This window comes from Antedon mediterranea, chromosome 1 (genome assembly GCF_964355755.1).
Source record: "Antedon mediterranea chromosome 1, ecAntMedi1.1, whole genome shotgun sequence".
In the NCBI taxonomy this organism is placed as follows: Eukaryota; Metazoa; Echinodermata; class Crinoidea; order Comatulida; family Antedonidae; genus Antedon; species Antedon mediterranea.
In genome coordinates, this window is record NC_092670.1 from 37,112,070 (window position 1) to 37,129,726 (window position 17,657).

Consider the following 17,657-nt stretch of genomic DNA (forward strand, 5'->3'; position numbering starts at 1 on the left):
TGCATTCTGGATGGGAGACCCTCTGGGAATACCGCGTTGTGTTACTGTAGATATCGGAGAATGATGGTATAATGATAATATCTGGCTAGCATTTGGTAGGCATAGGTTCGAGCCTACCTGAGACAATACTGATTGCATCCTTAGGTTGATCCATTTTTATTGCCTCGTCCTTCAGGTGGGACGTAAGTCCGTTGGTCTCGTGTAGGCCTAAGTATAGTGCACCTTAAGATCCTCACCTCTCCCAATGTGCGCTACACTGCTGCCGTGGGGCCACGGAGGGCCTAATTCGAATTTCCTCGGTTTTCAGTTAAACTTGAAGACGGTAATAGATATCTTTATACGTTTAGGAGTCAATTTAATTACAAACTAGAATATATGGCCTCGCTAAAGAAAAATGAATTGCCTTATAACAAAACATATCGATTATGCATTAATTGTAGTTTATACTTGCTTACAATGTGAACATGATTGAAATAAATATAATATATAGCTATTACTAAGTACAATAAAGGTCGATGTGACTGTACTGTATACTGTTCATAGGAATATTATATCATAGAAATATATATTAATACAACATCACATGTATTTCACATGTTCTAGAAGTAACCTAACCCTTAAACTAACCTTACATGATACAGGAACCACATGTGATATAAATGAGATGCTGTATTACCAAATATTTCTATGATACTTAAAATAAATAGATAGTATGTGGAGATACAGCAAGCTTGTTGTCCGATAATCACAAGCTTGTTGTCCGATAATCACAAGCTTTTTGTCCGATAATCACAGTCTCGTGTACACATAGAAACTGATTTTTCTGATATAAATTCTAGTGTATAGGAATCGTTGCCAAACAAATTGACTGCAATTTACAATTGTAGGCCTATAATGCTACATATTATAGAAATTAACTGTAACGTATGAGGAATAAAAGCATGACTTTTATTTTTGGATCTTTAGCCTGTACATTTATTGATAATACTGTAGATATTTCTGGCTGCATATGCTCTTCGTGATATTTCATAATTATACAAATTAGTTTGTCCTCACGAGATAAATTAGGTGCTCCTCAATTTATAAACCCACAATACATTTGTGATTTATCAAATCGAAATAGCAATACAATATCGTTAAGGTTGAGACCGACTTCTTTCATCAATGCTATTGGAAACACTTAATATAAATTTCTCTTTTCGAATGAAAAGCGATCATTGTTCTTTAATACGGTACTGTATTATTATTATTCCTTACCAATCGCATTTACGATAGCTCTCATGTCGACAACTGCCTTCAGGTGGTCAATGCTTAAAGTAATTTTAAGCAAAAACATGAAAAATGAAGATTAATTAATTAATCAGACTTTGAATAAGTTATTTTGTAGTTTTAATCAAGTTAATCACTTGCGTAGAAAAAACCCTGAAAAAAACAAAATAAATGGTTAAATTCAACCAAAAATACATTGGCTGGCAGCCAATTTGACTATATTTTGCTTTAAATTTTTCAGTTAAATAATTTTTTTTTCGATCCATTTTTGATCAAAGTGGATAACTATTATATGATATTAAAATGGCATATTCAACAATTTTTTTTCTCAAGGGGACAATACATCTTTAAACACTGTCTTCTTTTTTTTTCTAAAGTATAAGTATCTGTTCTTTTTTGTTCAATGTGTTGAAAATAAATAAATGAAACAAACAAACTGGCAGTAGTGCCAGTATGATGTGTATTGAGCATGGTGTTCCATCTTTTAATGAGTATATATGCGAAAATGGTTTCATGTTGAATAGTTGTAATATTATTGTTGCTTGTGTGTTTGCAAACATATGCTTTATAACTAAAAATTGTACTGTAGATGTAGAAGTATCCTATATATTTAAGCTTAGATTTTGCGAATTTTCTTTTTTCTGTTTGTCCATGTTGATATGGATGAATTGTTTCAGAAAAAAAAAGAAATTGAATTGAATTGAATATATAAACGGTATTTTAAACAAATCAATTTTTAGCATTAGGCCTAATTGAATTCGATTATTTAGCCTAAATGTCCCCAGAAAAATAAATATAATGTCTTGCAACAGAAATGTATTGATTACAAGTGCTCATGTACTATATTAAATTTTTCTTTGTATTCGAAGGTCAATAGAAATAGTTAGGCCTATACATTAGTGCTGTATACAACAAATGCCTCGGAAACAAGCATGCGCAGATTATCGTTGCTTCTTTCAATTGCGTGCAATCGATAATACAGTATAAGTATATATGACGTAATGTTACATAAACGGTCTTTTGAAGAAATCCATTTTAGAATTAATTTAACTAGATTATTTCAATGTCATCAGAAAAATATAATTTCGTCCAACACAAATATATTGATTGATCGTGTGTTCTATTAGCGTTTACTTTATTATACCGAACGTCAATTGAAATAGAATAAAACAGTGCTGCAAACGCCGCCTAAACAGACTATTATTTTAATGTCTGTATTTTATTATTTTGAAATTAACTGTACCTTTTTTAATAAAAAATAATATACACATAGTTGTACTCAAAATACAATTTATTCACAATACTTCTACTTGCTAAAATATCTGTTCATTGTTAGAAAATGTTGTTTTTGATATTTTATCAAGCATTGTGTTTGGAAATAAGGCGGATACGATTTTGATTTCGTACATAATATAAGGGAACTTCTTTATGTGAAAGGTAGCCGACCTACTTTCTAAATATAACTTAACCTAACCCTCTAATTAATCTCTATCTTACTATAAAGTAAAAGTTGCTCATGGAAATCGACATCGACACCGCAAAATTCATAGTCTATACCATTAGACTAAACAGACGGCGATCGGTGAAAAGCGTTTGTTTGGTGACGTTTCATGAGGGGATCCCAACTCATGTACGAAAAAAAATATCGCCGGCGTGAGCTTACCATTGTTCTCGTTACCATTTGAGTCAAATTTAGTGTTCTCTTCAATGTTAGAAATCAATTTCGCATATGGTACCGGCTATATAGGCTATATTATACAGTAAGATATATCTAATCTAAATACAAATTGAAGTCAAATTGTACTTTATCAATCCAAATTATACAGCTTCTGAATGTTCCTGAATGTTATATTTTCTTTCAACTCCATTTTTTAGAGAGATCATGTAATTATGCTTGTAAAATCGGTTTCAGCCGTGTGGCGATTTTTTGCCCTCGTATGTTTTCACTTAAGCTTAAAGTTCCCACCCAGGACGCAACGCAACGACGTATCGACGCAAAGTGCTGTATTGCAAAATATCACAAGTGGGAACCGACAACCCAACAATGCTGCAAACATATCAGGTTTGAATTCACGCAGCCGGGGGCAAACACAATTATTGGAAGGGCATTTCCTTACGTTGCGTAGGCTGCGTATATGTTGCGTCGCTTGTGGGAACCAAACATCAGGGCTTTAGTCGTTTATACAGTTTTTTAACATTAAAACGATATAAAGCTTTTATTACCCACAACCATTGCTAATAATGAATTTTAATTAAGCTCATTTTATATGGGCTTCTATAAGCATGATGTATTAGCTTTATATTAATGCTGACTTTGAGGGCATAATGCTTAAATGTTGTTGAGTGTATTTTTAAATAATAAAATATTATTAAAATACTAAGTGTGCTTGAGGTTTAAGCATAGAGGAAATTATTTCCTCCGTGGTTTAAAGATGCACGGGTTTACGTACTTCAAGCTTGGTTCCCACTAGCGACGCAACGTAATGCAACCTACGCAACGTAAAAAAATGCCCTTCCGATAATTGTGTTTATCCGTACCTGAAATCAAATCTACATGTTTGCAGCACTGTAAGCGTCGTCGGTTCCCACTTGTGATTACGCAATACAGCACTTTGCGTTAAAACATCGCTGCGTTACATTGTGTCGCTAGTGGGAACTACGCTTAAATTAACATGATTAAAAGATAACATATTTAAAAAAACTATATCAACCTAAACTTCTTTTTCCTCTCAAAGCATTTACACTATATTGATTCGAACAGGGAAGATAAAATTGAAATCTTCCCTGATTTGAGGAACAAGCCTCCTCAGTTCAGAAAAGATGTTTTGCATTACACTCACAATACGAACGTATACGTGACGTCAGAAATTGTTTATCGTTTCATAAATAAATGACGACATAGTGGATATATTTGCATACACACCGGGGTATTCAGGTTCTGCGCAGCCTATACCCCAACTTGTAACGCCAACAACCTGCCAAATTCCATAAATAGAAGGACACATTAACGGTCCACCACTGTCACCCTAAAATAGAAAACATTAACTTGTTTTGAATATTTCATTGATAATAATAATAATATCCTGGATTTATATAGCGCCTAATGTTGTGAAACCTCTAAGCGCTGAACATTACTACGCTAGTAATTTTTTTGGATCAAACACGTACGGAAACATACTCGCATAATGCAAAGTTGTGTCTTGATCTAACTAGGTTCCCATTTATTCACCTGGGTGGAGAGAGGCAAACGTAAGTAAAGTATCTTGTTTAAGCGTGGTTCCCACTAGAACGCAACACAACGTAACGCAACGACGTATCGACGCAAAGTGATGCATTACGTAATCGCAAGTGGGAACCGACGACGCACCATTGCTGTAAAAATCGCAGGTTTGATCTAACGCAGGTGGGTGCAAACACAATGATTGGAAGGGCATTTTCTTACGTTGCGTAGATTGCGTTACGTTACGTCGCAAGTGAGAACCAAGCTTTAAGGATACAAGCAATGCGGAGAGAGTTGGATTCGAAACTCGATCTCGATCAGTAGTCGAATGTCCAACACAATGCGCCACGCGCCCTTATGAAGTATGGTACTAGTCTATTATAGATTATGCTCTAGATTGGCCTAATCTAGCTTGGACAAGATTTAGAAAGTGCACATGTTATTCAGGAAAAAGTTATTCTTCAGGGGATGAAGAAAGTGCACAAAGCTCTAACTGGATTGATTGGTACTTACATTACAACTGTCAATGCCTCCTTCTTCATATCCGGCACACAACATTCTCTCTGTGTAGTAGTTACTTGTAGCATAATATGCGGCACACACATGAGATGGGATCACTGGTACTCGAGCCTCAAGCAACTGGGGACTTATTTCACCTTTGTAATTCAATAACAGAAACATCTCAAAAAATAAATCTATTAAAAGAACACTGCAATAAAACCTGAAACGATATATCTTGATACATGGAAAGCCTTATGTCCAACAAAATATGGACATTTTTGTGTCACATCATCAAGATATAAGAATAGACCACTTCCATATTTTACTAGTCTGCTAAATTCTTATAATTTCCAAGTCTCCCATCTTTTGATTCTCTTGGATTTTCACCTCCGACGCTAGTTGCGAACGTTTTCAATTTGCTAATTTTTTTTTTTGATTATTTGTATGAAATTATTTTATTTGATGTTTTAAATTAAAGTTCTTTTATAAAAAAATTCCTCAATCCAGCTTTTTGACCGCTACGGATTTTGATTTGCCTTAGTGAATTGGTTTTAAAGTTTTTATGAAAGTGAAATAAGGATACTGAGATACATAATATAAACACTACAGAGAAGAAATAAGGGCCACAAAAATGTTATGTTGTCCGGGTTGGTCTGTTTCTGACTCTGTGTTAATGACATTATTATGCCTATGCCAGAAAAACTACTACTAGGCCAACATCTAAATAACATTGGAAGCGTTATGACTTACCACTTGGCTCAACATAACCCCAACCAGCTATAACGCAGTCTTCAAGATATAAGTCGGCAAGTTGGAAAGTCTCCAGGCAAATAGGAGCAACGGTTTCAGAATAAACCAAGTTAGTACGCAGTCTCATTAATGCAAGATCATAATCGGTTATATCATCATTATAGTCAGGATGCAAGTAGACGCCAGCAATTTGGATGGTGTAGCCATCTGAATGATTTAACTCTGTAGAATTGGCATACACTCTGATTTGTCTGTAGTCGCTGTAAGAAGCAGAGACAAGTACAGGTTATGACCAAGGCCCTTATACTGTCGAACTCTTTACCGGAATCAGTTGTTTCATTAAAATCAATTAAATTTCAAACAAGGCTCAAACATGCACTGAGCAGCCACCCACTAAAATTCAAACCCTACACGAGAGATGAAGATTTTACGCAAGAGAGGCTTACAAGCTTTGCATAGCTTTTATCACGGAATTCTACTTTGCTTTTTTTCGGCTACAAGTAAGTAAGTTAATATGATAGTACTGACAAAAAGTGAACAACTTTACTTTAAATACTGGATTACATATTTATTAGTACTTACATTTCATATAAGCAGTGAGCAGCTGTTAATATCCAATAGTTATCTATGATTGCCGCTCCACAAAATTGTGCACCGTTTTTCTGTAATGAAACCAGCCATGGCCAATCACCCCTCTCTGCCACAACTCCTCCGACGATACGTTGAATTTTCTGATTTGATACACTTGTTTGTCCACAACCTATTTTTTTTTTATAGTTAATTTGTTTTATTTGTATAATATTATTATTGTAGACGTAGACGTGTAAGATGGTCCTTTTACTGTGTGTTGAAAATGTATATTTTATCTAATTAGGCCTAAACACTGAGGAAAGACATCGAGTAAAATAATACCATCAAATTCAAAGTGTGCCTGAATGTGGACGATTTCGAATGGTGTTGCAAGTGTGCACAAATGAGCACCCGAACTAATGATATGATGCCTTTCAAAGCCAAACAAAAGTTGCAATTGGATGTTATATACCTGCAATTGGTCTATCGGTATTTGTAGTTGGTCTATCGGTATTTGTAGTTGGTCTATCGGTAGTTGTAGTTGGCATTACTGTAGTTGTTTCGGCAGTTGTCTTTGGTCTTTTGGTAGTTGTGGTTTCCTTAGTTGTTGTTGTTTTGATAGTTGTAGTTGGTCTTTTGGTAGTTGTTGTTTCGACAGTTGTAATTGGTCTGTTGGTAGTTGTTGTTTCGACAGTTGTAGTTGGTCTGTTGGTAGTTGTTGTTTCGACAGTTGTAGTTGGTATTTTGGTAGTTGTTGTTGCGGTAGTTGTAGTTGGTCTGTTGGTAGTTGTTGTTGTTGCGGTAGTTGTAGTTGGTCTGTTGGTAGTTGTTGTTGTTGCGGTAGTTGTAGTTGGTCTGTTGGTAGTTGTCGTTTCGACAGTTGTAATTGGTCTGTTGGTAGTTGTTGTTTCGACAGTTGTAGTTGGTCTGTTGGTAGTTGTTGTTTCGACAGTTGTAGCTGGTCTTTCGGTAGTTGTTGTTTCGACAGTTGTAGCTGGTCTTTCGGTAGTTGTTGTTTCGGTAGTTGTAGTTTGTCGTTCAGTAAATGTATTAGCATCAGTTGTTATAGTTTGTGGTGTTGTTTCTCCTAAAATAATAATGGAAAGAAAACAGAAACATTGTTATATACAAAATCAGTTTAATTCAAACTTACTAAAAATGCAATCAATGCTAGTATGCATCTGATGGTATCTAGCGCGTTGTTTAAATATTATTGTTGTCGAATCACCTTCTACGATTACTATACTTTCTGGATCTACGTCAGACAAAAATGAAGTTTCCCCTTCTTCGGCCTCGTTTTGAAGAATCTCTCTGACGTCACCTTCGGAAAATGTTGTCCCGTCTTCAGCAACAGAAAGTTGGGCACGGAAGTGTAAAATGTAATCAACTATAATACTTCCTTGACTAAAAAAAAATGGAACTAAATAGTTAATATACAAGAAAGCTAATAAAATAAGAAAGCTTTAAAGATATTTTATTTGTTTTTATTTCCCGGTAACTGAGATGGGTATTACTACACCAACTGCTTTCAATGTGGTGTATATTTTAGCTGACGCTTTTTAAGTAATAACGTCGTTAGAACTCACCTAAATGCAATCACTTCTGACCCTATGTAGTTGCTAGATAACGAACTATCCGAGTATAAATTATCAAGCTGCAAAGATAGTTGTAAAGTTTTAAAAGAACCCATTGAAACATACAAAAGATGGCTCGGATTATTCATATGACATTTGACCTCAAAAGAAATTTTTGTGGTTGTGTGAACGAACTTTTGTAAGTTTACAAGTGTTTTCATTTGTTCGATAGGTAGGCCTACTCTCAAATTTTGCAGTTTATCGGGTTCTTAATAAGTAAGATTCTTCATCTAAATTTGATTATATAAAATCTTACAGATTGAGTGACGTCATTTGATAGCTGTTGGTATTCGCTTGAGGATCTATCGTTGAGGGCGGTATCGAATTCTAACTGAGGAAATGTAAAAGATCCAGAAAAGACTTGAAGATCTAAAAAAATAACCGTTACAATGTTGAAAACCAAGTATCGTCAATAACGGTTCCATGAAAGACATAATATAGTTATGACTCTTCGTTGTATATTTATGTTATTGTACTTATAAAGTGAATACAGTAGAGTTTTGGCTTTGTGGTTATGATGCTGAGCTACCGTACCACTCCAAGGGTCCTACGTTCAAGTCCCGTCACATGTCAGTATTTTTTCTAAGGACAAAATTACAAATCCACTCCCAAAGACTTATAATAAGACTTTGTTTATGGGGAGCATCTTGTGTATATGTTTGTCTTGTGAACCTATAAGGGTCCCTAATGATCAGCAATTGCTGGATGGATCACCCGCATTAAATATGGTAAAAAAAAAAATTAATAAATATAATATATAGGTAGAGGCAAATATCGATTTATTTTTACATCCATTCGGTAGGCCCTATAATAATTAACGGTACGTACCTTGAGAATCTGCTGTTTCCTGCTCCTGATCATTATTTATCTCTGTCACTGTAACGTCAATAAAATAAATATAAATAAAATAAACATATATTGTGATTGGACGATTCATGTCATGTCGTGTCATTTCGTGTATTGTTTGGCATAGGCCTACTTACAACTTTCTAAATCTATAGAAAAAGCAGATAAGAAATATTAATCGATAAAAGTACATGTACTACTTCTTTGAATAATACTCACATATAAAGTAAATGATAGCGAAAATAATTGATGCCACCGCCATCCAAAATAAAATCAATAGTAAGATTTTAACAAGTGTGCAAGAATTTGATGATTGTTCTTTGTCTTTTCCTTTCCCATTCAAATTTGTTCTTTTGGAGTTTCTCTTAGTTCCGTCCACAACATACACACTAGTAGACGAGTTGGATGACATCGCTGCTAACTCAACGTGACCTGCAGAAGCAGGAACTTTTGACTTTCGTGTTTTCCCGCGTGGGGGTGATTCCCGGTACGGGAAAGGTCGTGGTGGATAGCCATGAGTATCCTGGCGTGTTCCTCCCGACATGCTACTTTTTTAAAGCTATAAAATAGTTAAGTAAAACGAAATGTAATTCTGTAAAAATGTGTAATTATCTCGATTTTGTGAGACACTTTGTAAGAAGTATTTTTGCAGAGAGAGATTTTACCTCAGCTTCTACTTATTATAATATTGGAGCTGGTTTTTTTTCTGTTAATGTTAAACTTTCATTCTCATTTTGTTACTTGTGTACATATGTTATGCAATTTATGGAAATATCTTTATACAATATAAAACATAGCCAAAAGTATCCGAAACTAAGTAACGCTAGATGAAAGACACTTATACAAGTATTGCCAAGGAAAATAGAAAGTGTGCTCTTACCTTGGTACTGTAAGGATATTCGTTATACTTACACAAACTCGCTGCCAAAGCATCCCGGAGTAAGTAAGCAAATATCAGAACGAATGATTTTTAATCCGCTTCTAAGCACGTCCATTTTTGTATAATCATTATAACCGACACCTCTTTGACCAATGGTTCAGCAAAAATCCTCAGTGGGCCTAATCTGCATTGTATCTAAGGGTTCAACTATCCATATGGTACAAAAATAATTATAACGATCGAGATACCCAATCAAATATATTGAAATCAATTAATTGTATTATACATAGTGTTCTGTTATTTTGAAACATTCCTGTTAGTCAATACTGGGTCGATTACTTTCAATAGAAAAAGTCGATTTACATTGGATTTTTTTGTTTCTGTAAAAGATTAATCGGAAAATACAATACGTTAATTCTAAAAATATCGTATCATGATGGCTAAGGCATAAAATATATTTGATTTTTGACTTTGCCTATAAATGGACCCACCACCGTGGTGTTACTAACCCGTTCCATTGTATTACACGCGAGGACCAGGACATAAGCAATATAGACCTCTCAATATACCGAATATTTATATAGCTTATTGATGTCTTCAATGTCCTTTATTACATCGCGTGTAACAAGAGAGGATCAGGTATTATAAAAAGAAGCAGTGTACCATCCCGATAATGCATGCATATGTAGCTCTATATTTCATACTATCTTCCATCGCATGCAACACGCGAGGACTATCTGTGTTTTAACAAGAACAGTGTAGACCTACTCGATATACTGCATGTATAGCTCTTATATTTAAAATATCATCTTCCATCGCATGTAACAAGCAAGGACCTGCAAGTATTATAAAAATAAACCAACTCTATATACTATATGTAACTCATCTTTATACTATCTGCCATCGCGTGTAACATGCGAGGACCAGGTATTCTATGAGAAGCAGCGTAGACCTATTCGATGTAACACGTGAAAGATTAAGTATTATAAGAAGCAGTGTACGGTTCTGCACCAACTGGATATACTGCACATTATTATCTATTATCTAGGATTTTACTTGTTTGTTGACATTTCTTTGTAATAAATTTAGTAAAAATGTATACAACAAACACATTTACTTATTTATTTTACTTTTATTGCAAAGTTTAGCAATGAATGCAAAAGTACATAAAGCTTTAAACAAAATCCCCGTGTACGGTGTTTTTAGGAAGCATAAAATGTAGTCACTGTCCATTATTCGTACACATATAGGCCTATTACGATCTGATCTGATCAAACATTTTCTTCAATATAAATAATGTTATTTTGTTAGAAACCATCATACTCTGTTGCATCGTTATCAGCTATTGCCACCATACTCATTGAAAACCCCCTTTCGGTCACGTGCTTATTAGTGTGAAACGTAATCGTCACGTGATTTCCGCTAGAAACTAAAGTTTTACTATCAATATCACCAGATAATACAATATTAGAAGAATCACTATCAAACAACGTCACGTGATCACAGCAAAATTGCGTCATCAAATCAGTTATGCGTAGCAGCACGCGGTAGTTTTCTGGTGCTAATACTGTCCAATCACAAGAGAAGTACAGGGGATAATTGGAGGGATAATTTGGAGATGATAATATTTGTTCAGTAATGTCAAGTTCGTAGACAGGTTTTCCACACTTCACTTCTAAAGTAAATTATAAAAAAATGTATTTTGGTAACCTTTAATTTCATACAGTATACTATAAACAATGGTACTCTTTCAAATTGTGCCATAACAGATGTTTTTGATTTTTTTTTTTTATGTTTTATAAAAGAAGCAAAACTTGATAACGTTTCTGGCTTGTATTAGAGTACTAGATACTTCTAGTCTAGCTTGTATACAACTTTGAACGACTTCTGACCGTTACTCGATTGTTGATGTTAGAGAGAGTATGGTTCAGTTAGAGCATAAAAATATTTATAGTTTTGCAAAGTGGTTTATCGGGTGCAATTGTTCTTGGCGTAATCTGTGTATCAGATAGAACATGCTAAAAAAACACCAAAGAAAATGTATACGTACTTATAGTGTCGTATTGGTCCCAGTTTCTTGTAGCACTATGGACCCATTCCATATACAAAGACACGTTTGTGAATTTTAAGATCTGATCACTTATTTGTGAACATCTAGATCCGTTGCCTGCAATACCGACAATACCCCAATATCCATCTTCATCGCTACAAATCAACTGTGTTCCGTTGAGTTCCTGTAAAAACAGATTGTTTTATAAGTATTGCCGATTATTTTTTTATGTGACATAGCTTCTATAGTCATTATAATATCTATACCTGACAAGTTGTATCAAGGCTTTCAGGAATTACAATACATAAGTCAGTCGAATAGACATCTGAACATTCTTCGACGGAATCCGGATCAATTTCTACCAATAAAAACGAAAACTAATTCACAATAACGTGTCTTTCTATATTAGATAAAAATAGTGTAACAGTCAAGCCTGTGGCCACAGCGATGACGTCCTTTGAATCTATAAACTCTTGGCCATATCATTATAGAACAACAAAATATTAGAAAATTATGAAAAATGGTGGATATAACAGAAAAGAAATATTAACGTACAGATTCTAAGAACATAACATTGATTAAATTGAAGAAAATATAAGCAAAAAAAACCCCAAACAAACAAAATAGAATAACAATGGAATAGTTATTATTATTACATTTTTGTATTGATCTGTTGAAGATGAAATTAATAAACGCCACAAAAGAGAAAACAAAATCTTGGCCATATCAGACTGACTACTGGAACCGAACAATTTCTAAACTATACAATGTACACATACCGGTACATTTTATGTAGACCAGACACAGAAATAACAATTTAAACAAACAACGTACCTATTGAGTCATTCGAACCGACAATTAGACAACGTTCATATACTGTGTTAGGCGTCGGGTAGCAGATGTGTCTAACTTGTTCAGAAAATGATACGTTTTGCTCTAAACGAATTATGGCTAGATCATCGTTAAAGGTAGAGTTGGAGTCGGGATAAAAGGCGAAGTCATCAACTACAACTTCGATCCCATTCGTACTGCCATTTATTGTCGCTGTTAGAAATTTCTCAGACAATCTATTTCAGATAAAGGAATCAATATAATTACATTATTTAATGTTGTTCTGTATCGCTATTCTGTCGCTTTTTTTTCAATCCACACTCAACAGTGGGAAGCCATTTACAGAATGGAATATCCAAGCCATCACATTCTATTATCAATGTTATCATCACCTTGTCATCGTCAGAAAAATTTCAAATTTCAGTAAATTCTCGTCTTCATTTTCACTACCTAGTGTGAATGTACCTACATATTTTCAAGACATTCGGAAGTTGTGAGTAGCCATCGTTTATCGGTAAGCACGGCCATGCACGTGTAGCTCGGTAAAACATCTTCATCAGCCCCCAATGCAACTACCCATGGCCAGTGAAAGTCTGAACTATCTGTCATTGACGTCGCTCCACATTCTAACAAAATAACATTTACTGGTATTTAACTGTAAGGTTTAGGTTGATCTTCTTAATCATAGGCCTACATCTGTATCTAAAGTTTCTCTTTAAGGAGTTAATAACAGTGGAAGGTATTTGAGTACAAATAGATTTCTTTTTATTAAGATAGAGTTGTACTATACCATGCAATGGCCCATATTCAACAGTGATGTTAAATCCCCTCTGACCAGTACCTTCAGGTGACACATATGATACCCACAATGCATTGGAATCAGACACATATTTTCTCAATTCAACTCCTTGACCACTGTGCTCAAATATGACGTTGTCTGAATTTGATCGATTGAGTCCGTTACCGATTTGAACCCAGTCCGTTGGAAAGATGACATCAAAATCGTGAATGGCTACTGTTATTTTTGTTTCATGCGGTGAAATTACTGACCATGCACAATGAAATGGTACGGCAAGACCATCCGGGTATCCGAGTGACGTAATACTTACTGGCTCATAAATTGTACTTAATATGACGTTACTCCCACAACCTATGTCTAATTAGAAATATAGAATTGAAAATAAAAACACTCTTATTATTGTTGGCTACAGCAAATGTTTTTTACCGTAGCAATCTTATGATTTTAGGAACGGTGGAGGAACGGCATTAAGCATAGGTATTAAGTATGCACTAAGTAAGTATATTATATAAAGCGTTGATGTTTAGCAATTCACAGAATGTATTAATCTGCTTTTCAGTAAAAGACGAATCAAAGTTGAATTTAAATGGGTACTTACTGTAATGGATATCCATACTGAATCCTCTAGAACCAACATTTCCCTTAAATTCAATCCAAATTACATTTTCCGATGACTTAAATAATCCTGCAGGAATTTGGTCACCACTATATTCAAATATTACACTTTGAAGAATAGAACTATTGCTACTGTCAGCTATACGTATGAACTCTGTCTCGTTCAATGTACCAAAGTCGTTAAATTCAATATAAATTGTAGTATACTGTGGAGATGTTATCAACCAAGTACAATTGACGTTGTTGTTAAGATCTGGGTAATTGTATGATCGAAGTTGAAAACTTGGATTTTCTGAATCCAATTTTATATTTAGGTTTCCACAGTAAGGATCTGTTTTAGGTGAAACAGATACATTGATTAATACTCTTTAAAAGCAAAATGGTTACTCAGCAGACTTGGTTTGAGATAAGAAAACTTAAATCGTTAATATTTTCCACAGAATTTTTTCTGTTAAGGATATTATAGTCTGGAAAAGAGATATGAAGCAAACGTACATCTTCTAGGATAAATCGTTTAGGATGGTTTTCCCTATAAAAAAAAACAATAAGACGTACCCTACGTTTTTCTATAAACTATGGTTAACTTAACACACTATAATGTTAAAATTCATATTGATAAAACAGATCTTACCATATTCCTCTGCAGTTGCTGTTGGTTGCTGTATCGTCATTGATGTTGTTTCTTGCATAGGCGGCGGTGTATATGTTCCAATTACTAAAAAAGGTGTGTTACTTAATATCTTCGTAGTAAATTACATAATTTTATAGGTAAAATTAAAACAATATAAAGTCTAAAAATCCAGGCATATGAGTGACTTGTGTTTATGAGCTTTCTTGAATATAGACATCTATTCTAAACTATTGCTTTGAAGTTAGAAAGTAAGTACCCACAGACATCCAGAAATTGTTTGTTTCTTTATTGAACATTTCTTTAAACAGTTAAAGAATAGTGTGGAAGAGTGCATTTCCAAACAGTGTAGGCCTACATTAAATCTAACCAAACCCGACAGATAGGCTATGCCATAGGCCTACATTAAATCTAACCAAACCTGACAGATAGGCTATGCCATATGCCTACATTAAATCTAACCAAACCCGACAGATAGGCTATGCCATAGGCCTACATTAAATCTAACCAAACCCGACAGATAGGCTATGCCATAGGAGGCCTACATTAAATCTAACCAAACCCGACAGATATGCCATAGGCCTACCTTCAGAAATGACAACCGTATCCCTATCTCCACCACGTAGAAAGTCGTTATCAGTTGAACCAGTTCCTTCTATTGCATCAATCAGACTTGTCTTCAGTTCATTTTCAAAGTCTGTCCTATAGTTCTTGGGCGTATTGAACGTCAAAATGAAGTTTGCTACGATGCTTCCACCACTAGAAATATGATTAATGAATTCACGCTCATGATTAAAGACTTGAATCAGTAAACACGCATTTCATTGCAGCATGTGCATAAATGTAAACACAAACAATACTGTAATAAAAAAATGGTCATGCACACGCCCATATCAAATATAAATATACAATAAGACACAGATTTTTTAACTTTGTCATTTTGTATTTAGGCCCAATAAACATCATTTTGTAATTCGTTCGGAATCTGGATATTAAACAAATGTTTTTCTTAATTTTTATATTTTACTATTTACAAAACTAGTAACATACCGAAATTCGGTGACAGACGATCCAACATATGTCACATTTTCAAGTGACATGTAAACTTCATCAAGCTATGGGGAAAATCGTGAAAAGATTACGTAACCTTATTAAATATAATGGAAAAGTTTAACTTGAAAGATATAACAATAAATATGATTATGATGATTATAACACAATTTTTACGGAAATATTTACTGCGGTAGTATCAGTATAGAGTAACTAGTTTATAAAAAAATTTTTTTTTATGTTTTTTCTTCTTTTTTTTCAATATTTCAAAAGAGTAACTAAAATCAGATTTACTCACTGAGGCTTCAATATCGTTTGCTAACTCCCGGAATTCCTCTGAATTTGGATCATTAAAGACCTGTTGAAAATTTGCTATAGATCCATTTATTGTCAGAAGTGAAAATGAACCGTCAAAGTTTCTAGAAACTAATTAAAAATAACATTTGAATAATATTGATACGGCTGTAAGAGTTGGCCTACTTTCTTACTATTTCTTTTTATACGATACTGTTACTGTTGTACTTGTACTGTACTAGTATTCGTGGTGTGTTACTATATGAGATGAGTTTTATAATTAATATATAGTTAGACATAAGTTAGTTACTGTTAATATTAGTAGAAGTTAATTTGTCAGTGTGACCTCTGATTTTGTGCTGTAACCTGTAAATAAATGGGCTTATAGGAAATTCTTGATTTACAATCTTGATAGTTATAAAACATACCTAACTGTTCAACTTCGGTAGGTGTTTGGTCACCGGTGGTTGAGTCATCAAAATCAAAAACTGTAATGAAAATGGTTTGGATGTCAAATGTTTAAAATGTAGGAGTGTTGATTAGTAAATATAACACATTATTCCAGCTAAAATTATGATTGTTATAAGTGTAGCAGGAGGAATGACCTATTCGTTCCACATAGTAGATATATTGTGTAAGTCGTTCAAACAAGTGGCCAGTTCTATATATTAGAAAAAATCGTCTTACCGTATACATACATGTATAAACCAAATGCAATTAGACCAGCTAATGTTATCCAAAATAAGGCCATCAGTAGAGAGTGTGTAATTAGGATGGTCCTCCCGCTAAGCATTGGCGTAGCTGCGTGTCTCCGCTGTAGGACATGCTTCGTTTTCTGTATCTTTAGTTTGCCTTTATTAGATTGTATAGAGCGATTGTTTTTATTAATGTGCTTGTTTGGTCTTATGTTTTTGATATCGTCTCTCTGTTGTGATGGATATACAGGTTCCTGGTATTGCGGCGTTGTGTTGTTGTTACTGGATAGGGTTGAACTTGGTATCGGACGAGGTGCATCTCGATATGGAAAGGGGGCAGGTGGATATCCTCGCCTATCGTGCCATGTCGGCCTCGCATTAAAGTTATAGGCTGTAAATTAGAATATAAAGCTTGCGAAATGTATACAAAACAAGAAGGTTTAATAACAATCATCATCCCACTTTTAGAGTTGTCATTTCCATACAGCTACTAAACTGACATTCGTGTATATTGTTTGACGTCACCATCGTACGTCAATGTTGTAGTTATCGCCAATTACCCTATAATTTTTGATTTAATCACTTCATTTCAGAATAAATATTCCATATATACTGTACAACAATAAATAATACAAAACCGGAAAATCAAGGTAAATAGGATTTTTTCCTACTTAGCGTAGAGATTTGAATATCGTAACAAATAGTTCGTGGTACACCAACCAGATCATTTGTATACACCCCATCTGTGTAGGCCTACCATACACACTAAATTTAATTTACGAACCGTTATGCAGTTCCTACTTTATGAAAAAGCCCCATACATTTTAATAAAAAGAAAATATGAATAAAACATTTCGTAACTTACACATAATAAAACAAACTTACAGATCATATAGATGCATGTAATATATCAACGTTATGATTATAGGCCTACTGTAATTTAATCATCTGCGGCCATGATTCCGATGGGAGGACCCGATACCAATTTCAATTATACTACAATAGATCAATCAATTTATAACACG

General features: G+C 34.3%; 2 protein-coding genes across 3 annotated transcripts; both read right to left on the reverse strand.

Annotated features, from left to right (window-relative positions):
- Positions 1-3,724: 3,724 nt before the first annotated feature.
- On the reverse strand, positions 3,725-6,858 carry LOC140044779 (trypsin 3A1-like). The gene is made up of 5 exons (XM_072089438.1): positions 6,783-6,858; positions 6,323-6,500; positions 5,741-6,000; positions 5,003-5,145; positions 3,725-4,295 (listed from the first exon to the last, which is right to left on the reverse strand). The coding sequence occupies exons 1-5, from the start codon at positions 6,856-6,858 to the stop codon at positions 4,131-4,133; spliced, it is 822 nt and encodes a 273-aa protein (XP_071945539.1). The 3' UTR covers positions 3,725-4,130.
- A 4,001-nt stretch (positions 6,859-10,859) lies between these two features.
- LOC140049791 (ovochymase-like) lies at positions 10,860-17,587 on the reverse strand. Of its 2 annotated transcripts, none has more exons than XM_072094746.1 (14): positions 17,498-17,587; positions 16,625-17,023; positions 16,366-16,425; positions 15,942-16,069; positions 15,644-15,708; positions 15,180-15,352; positions 14,597-14,680; positions 13,949-14,296; positions 13,393-13,707; positions 13,021-13,177; positions 12,555-12,787; positions 11,987-12,078; positions 11,721-11,904; positions 10,860-11,345 (listed from the first exon to the last, which is right to left on the reverse strand). In XM_072094746.1, exons 1-14 carry the CDS (start codon positions 17,499-17,501, stop codon positions 10,978-10,980), a joined length of 2,610 nt encoding a protein of 869 aa, XP_071950847.1. In that variant the 5' UTR covers positions 17,502-17,587; the 3' UTR covers positions 10,860-10,977. The 2 variants fall into 2 exon arrangements, with proteins under 2 accessions (XP_071950847.1, XP_071950841.1); XM_072094740.1 differs by having other exon boundaries at positions 13,342-13,707.
- Positions 17,588-17,657: the final 70 nt, after the last annotated feature.

Excerpts from the sequence above, each read along its gene's own strand:
- LOC140044779 (XM_072089438.1), bottom strand. The coding sequence starts at position 6,858 with ATGCCAACTACAACTACCGATAGACCAACTACAAATACCGATAGACCA. Across the intron at positions 6,501-6,782 it reads TACCGATAGACCAATTGCAG|GTTGTGGACAAACAAGTGTA; the intron begins GTATATAACATC and ends AAAAAAAAATAG. Across the intron at positions 5,146-5,740 it reads GGGTTATGTTGAGCCAAGTG|GTGAAATAAGTCCCCAGTTG; the intron begins GTAAGTCATAAC and ends TGAATTACAAAG.
- LOC140049791 (XM_072094740.1), bottom strand. Across the intron at positions 15,353-15,643 it reads TCGTCTGTCACCGAATTTCG|TGGTGGAAGCATCGTAGCAA; the intron begins GTATGTTACTAG and ends TCATATTTCTAG. Across the intron at positions 13,178-13,341 it reads TGAATATGGGCCATTGCATG|AATGTGGAGCGACGTCAATG; the intron begins GTATAGTACAAC and ends TTATTTTGTTAG.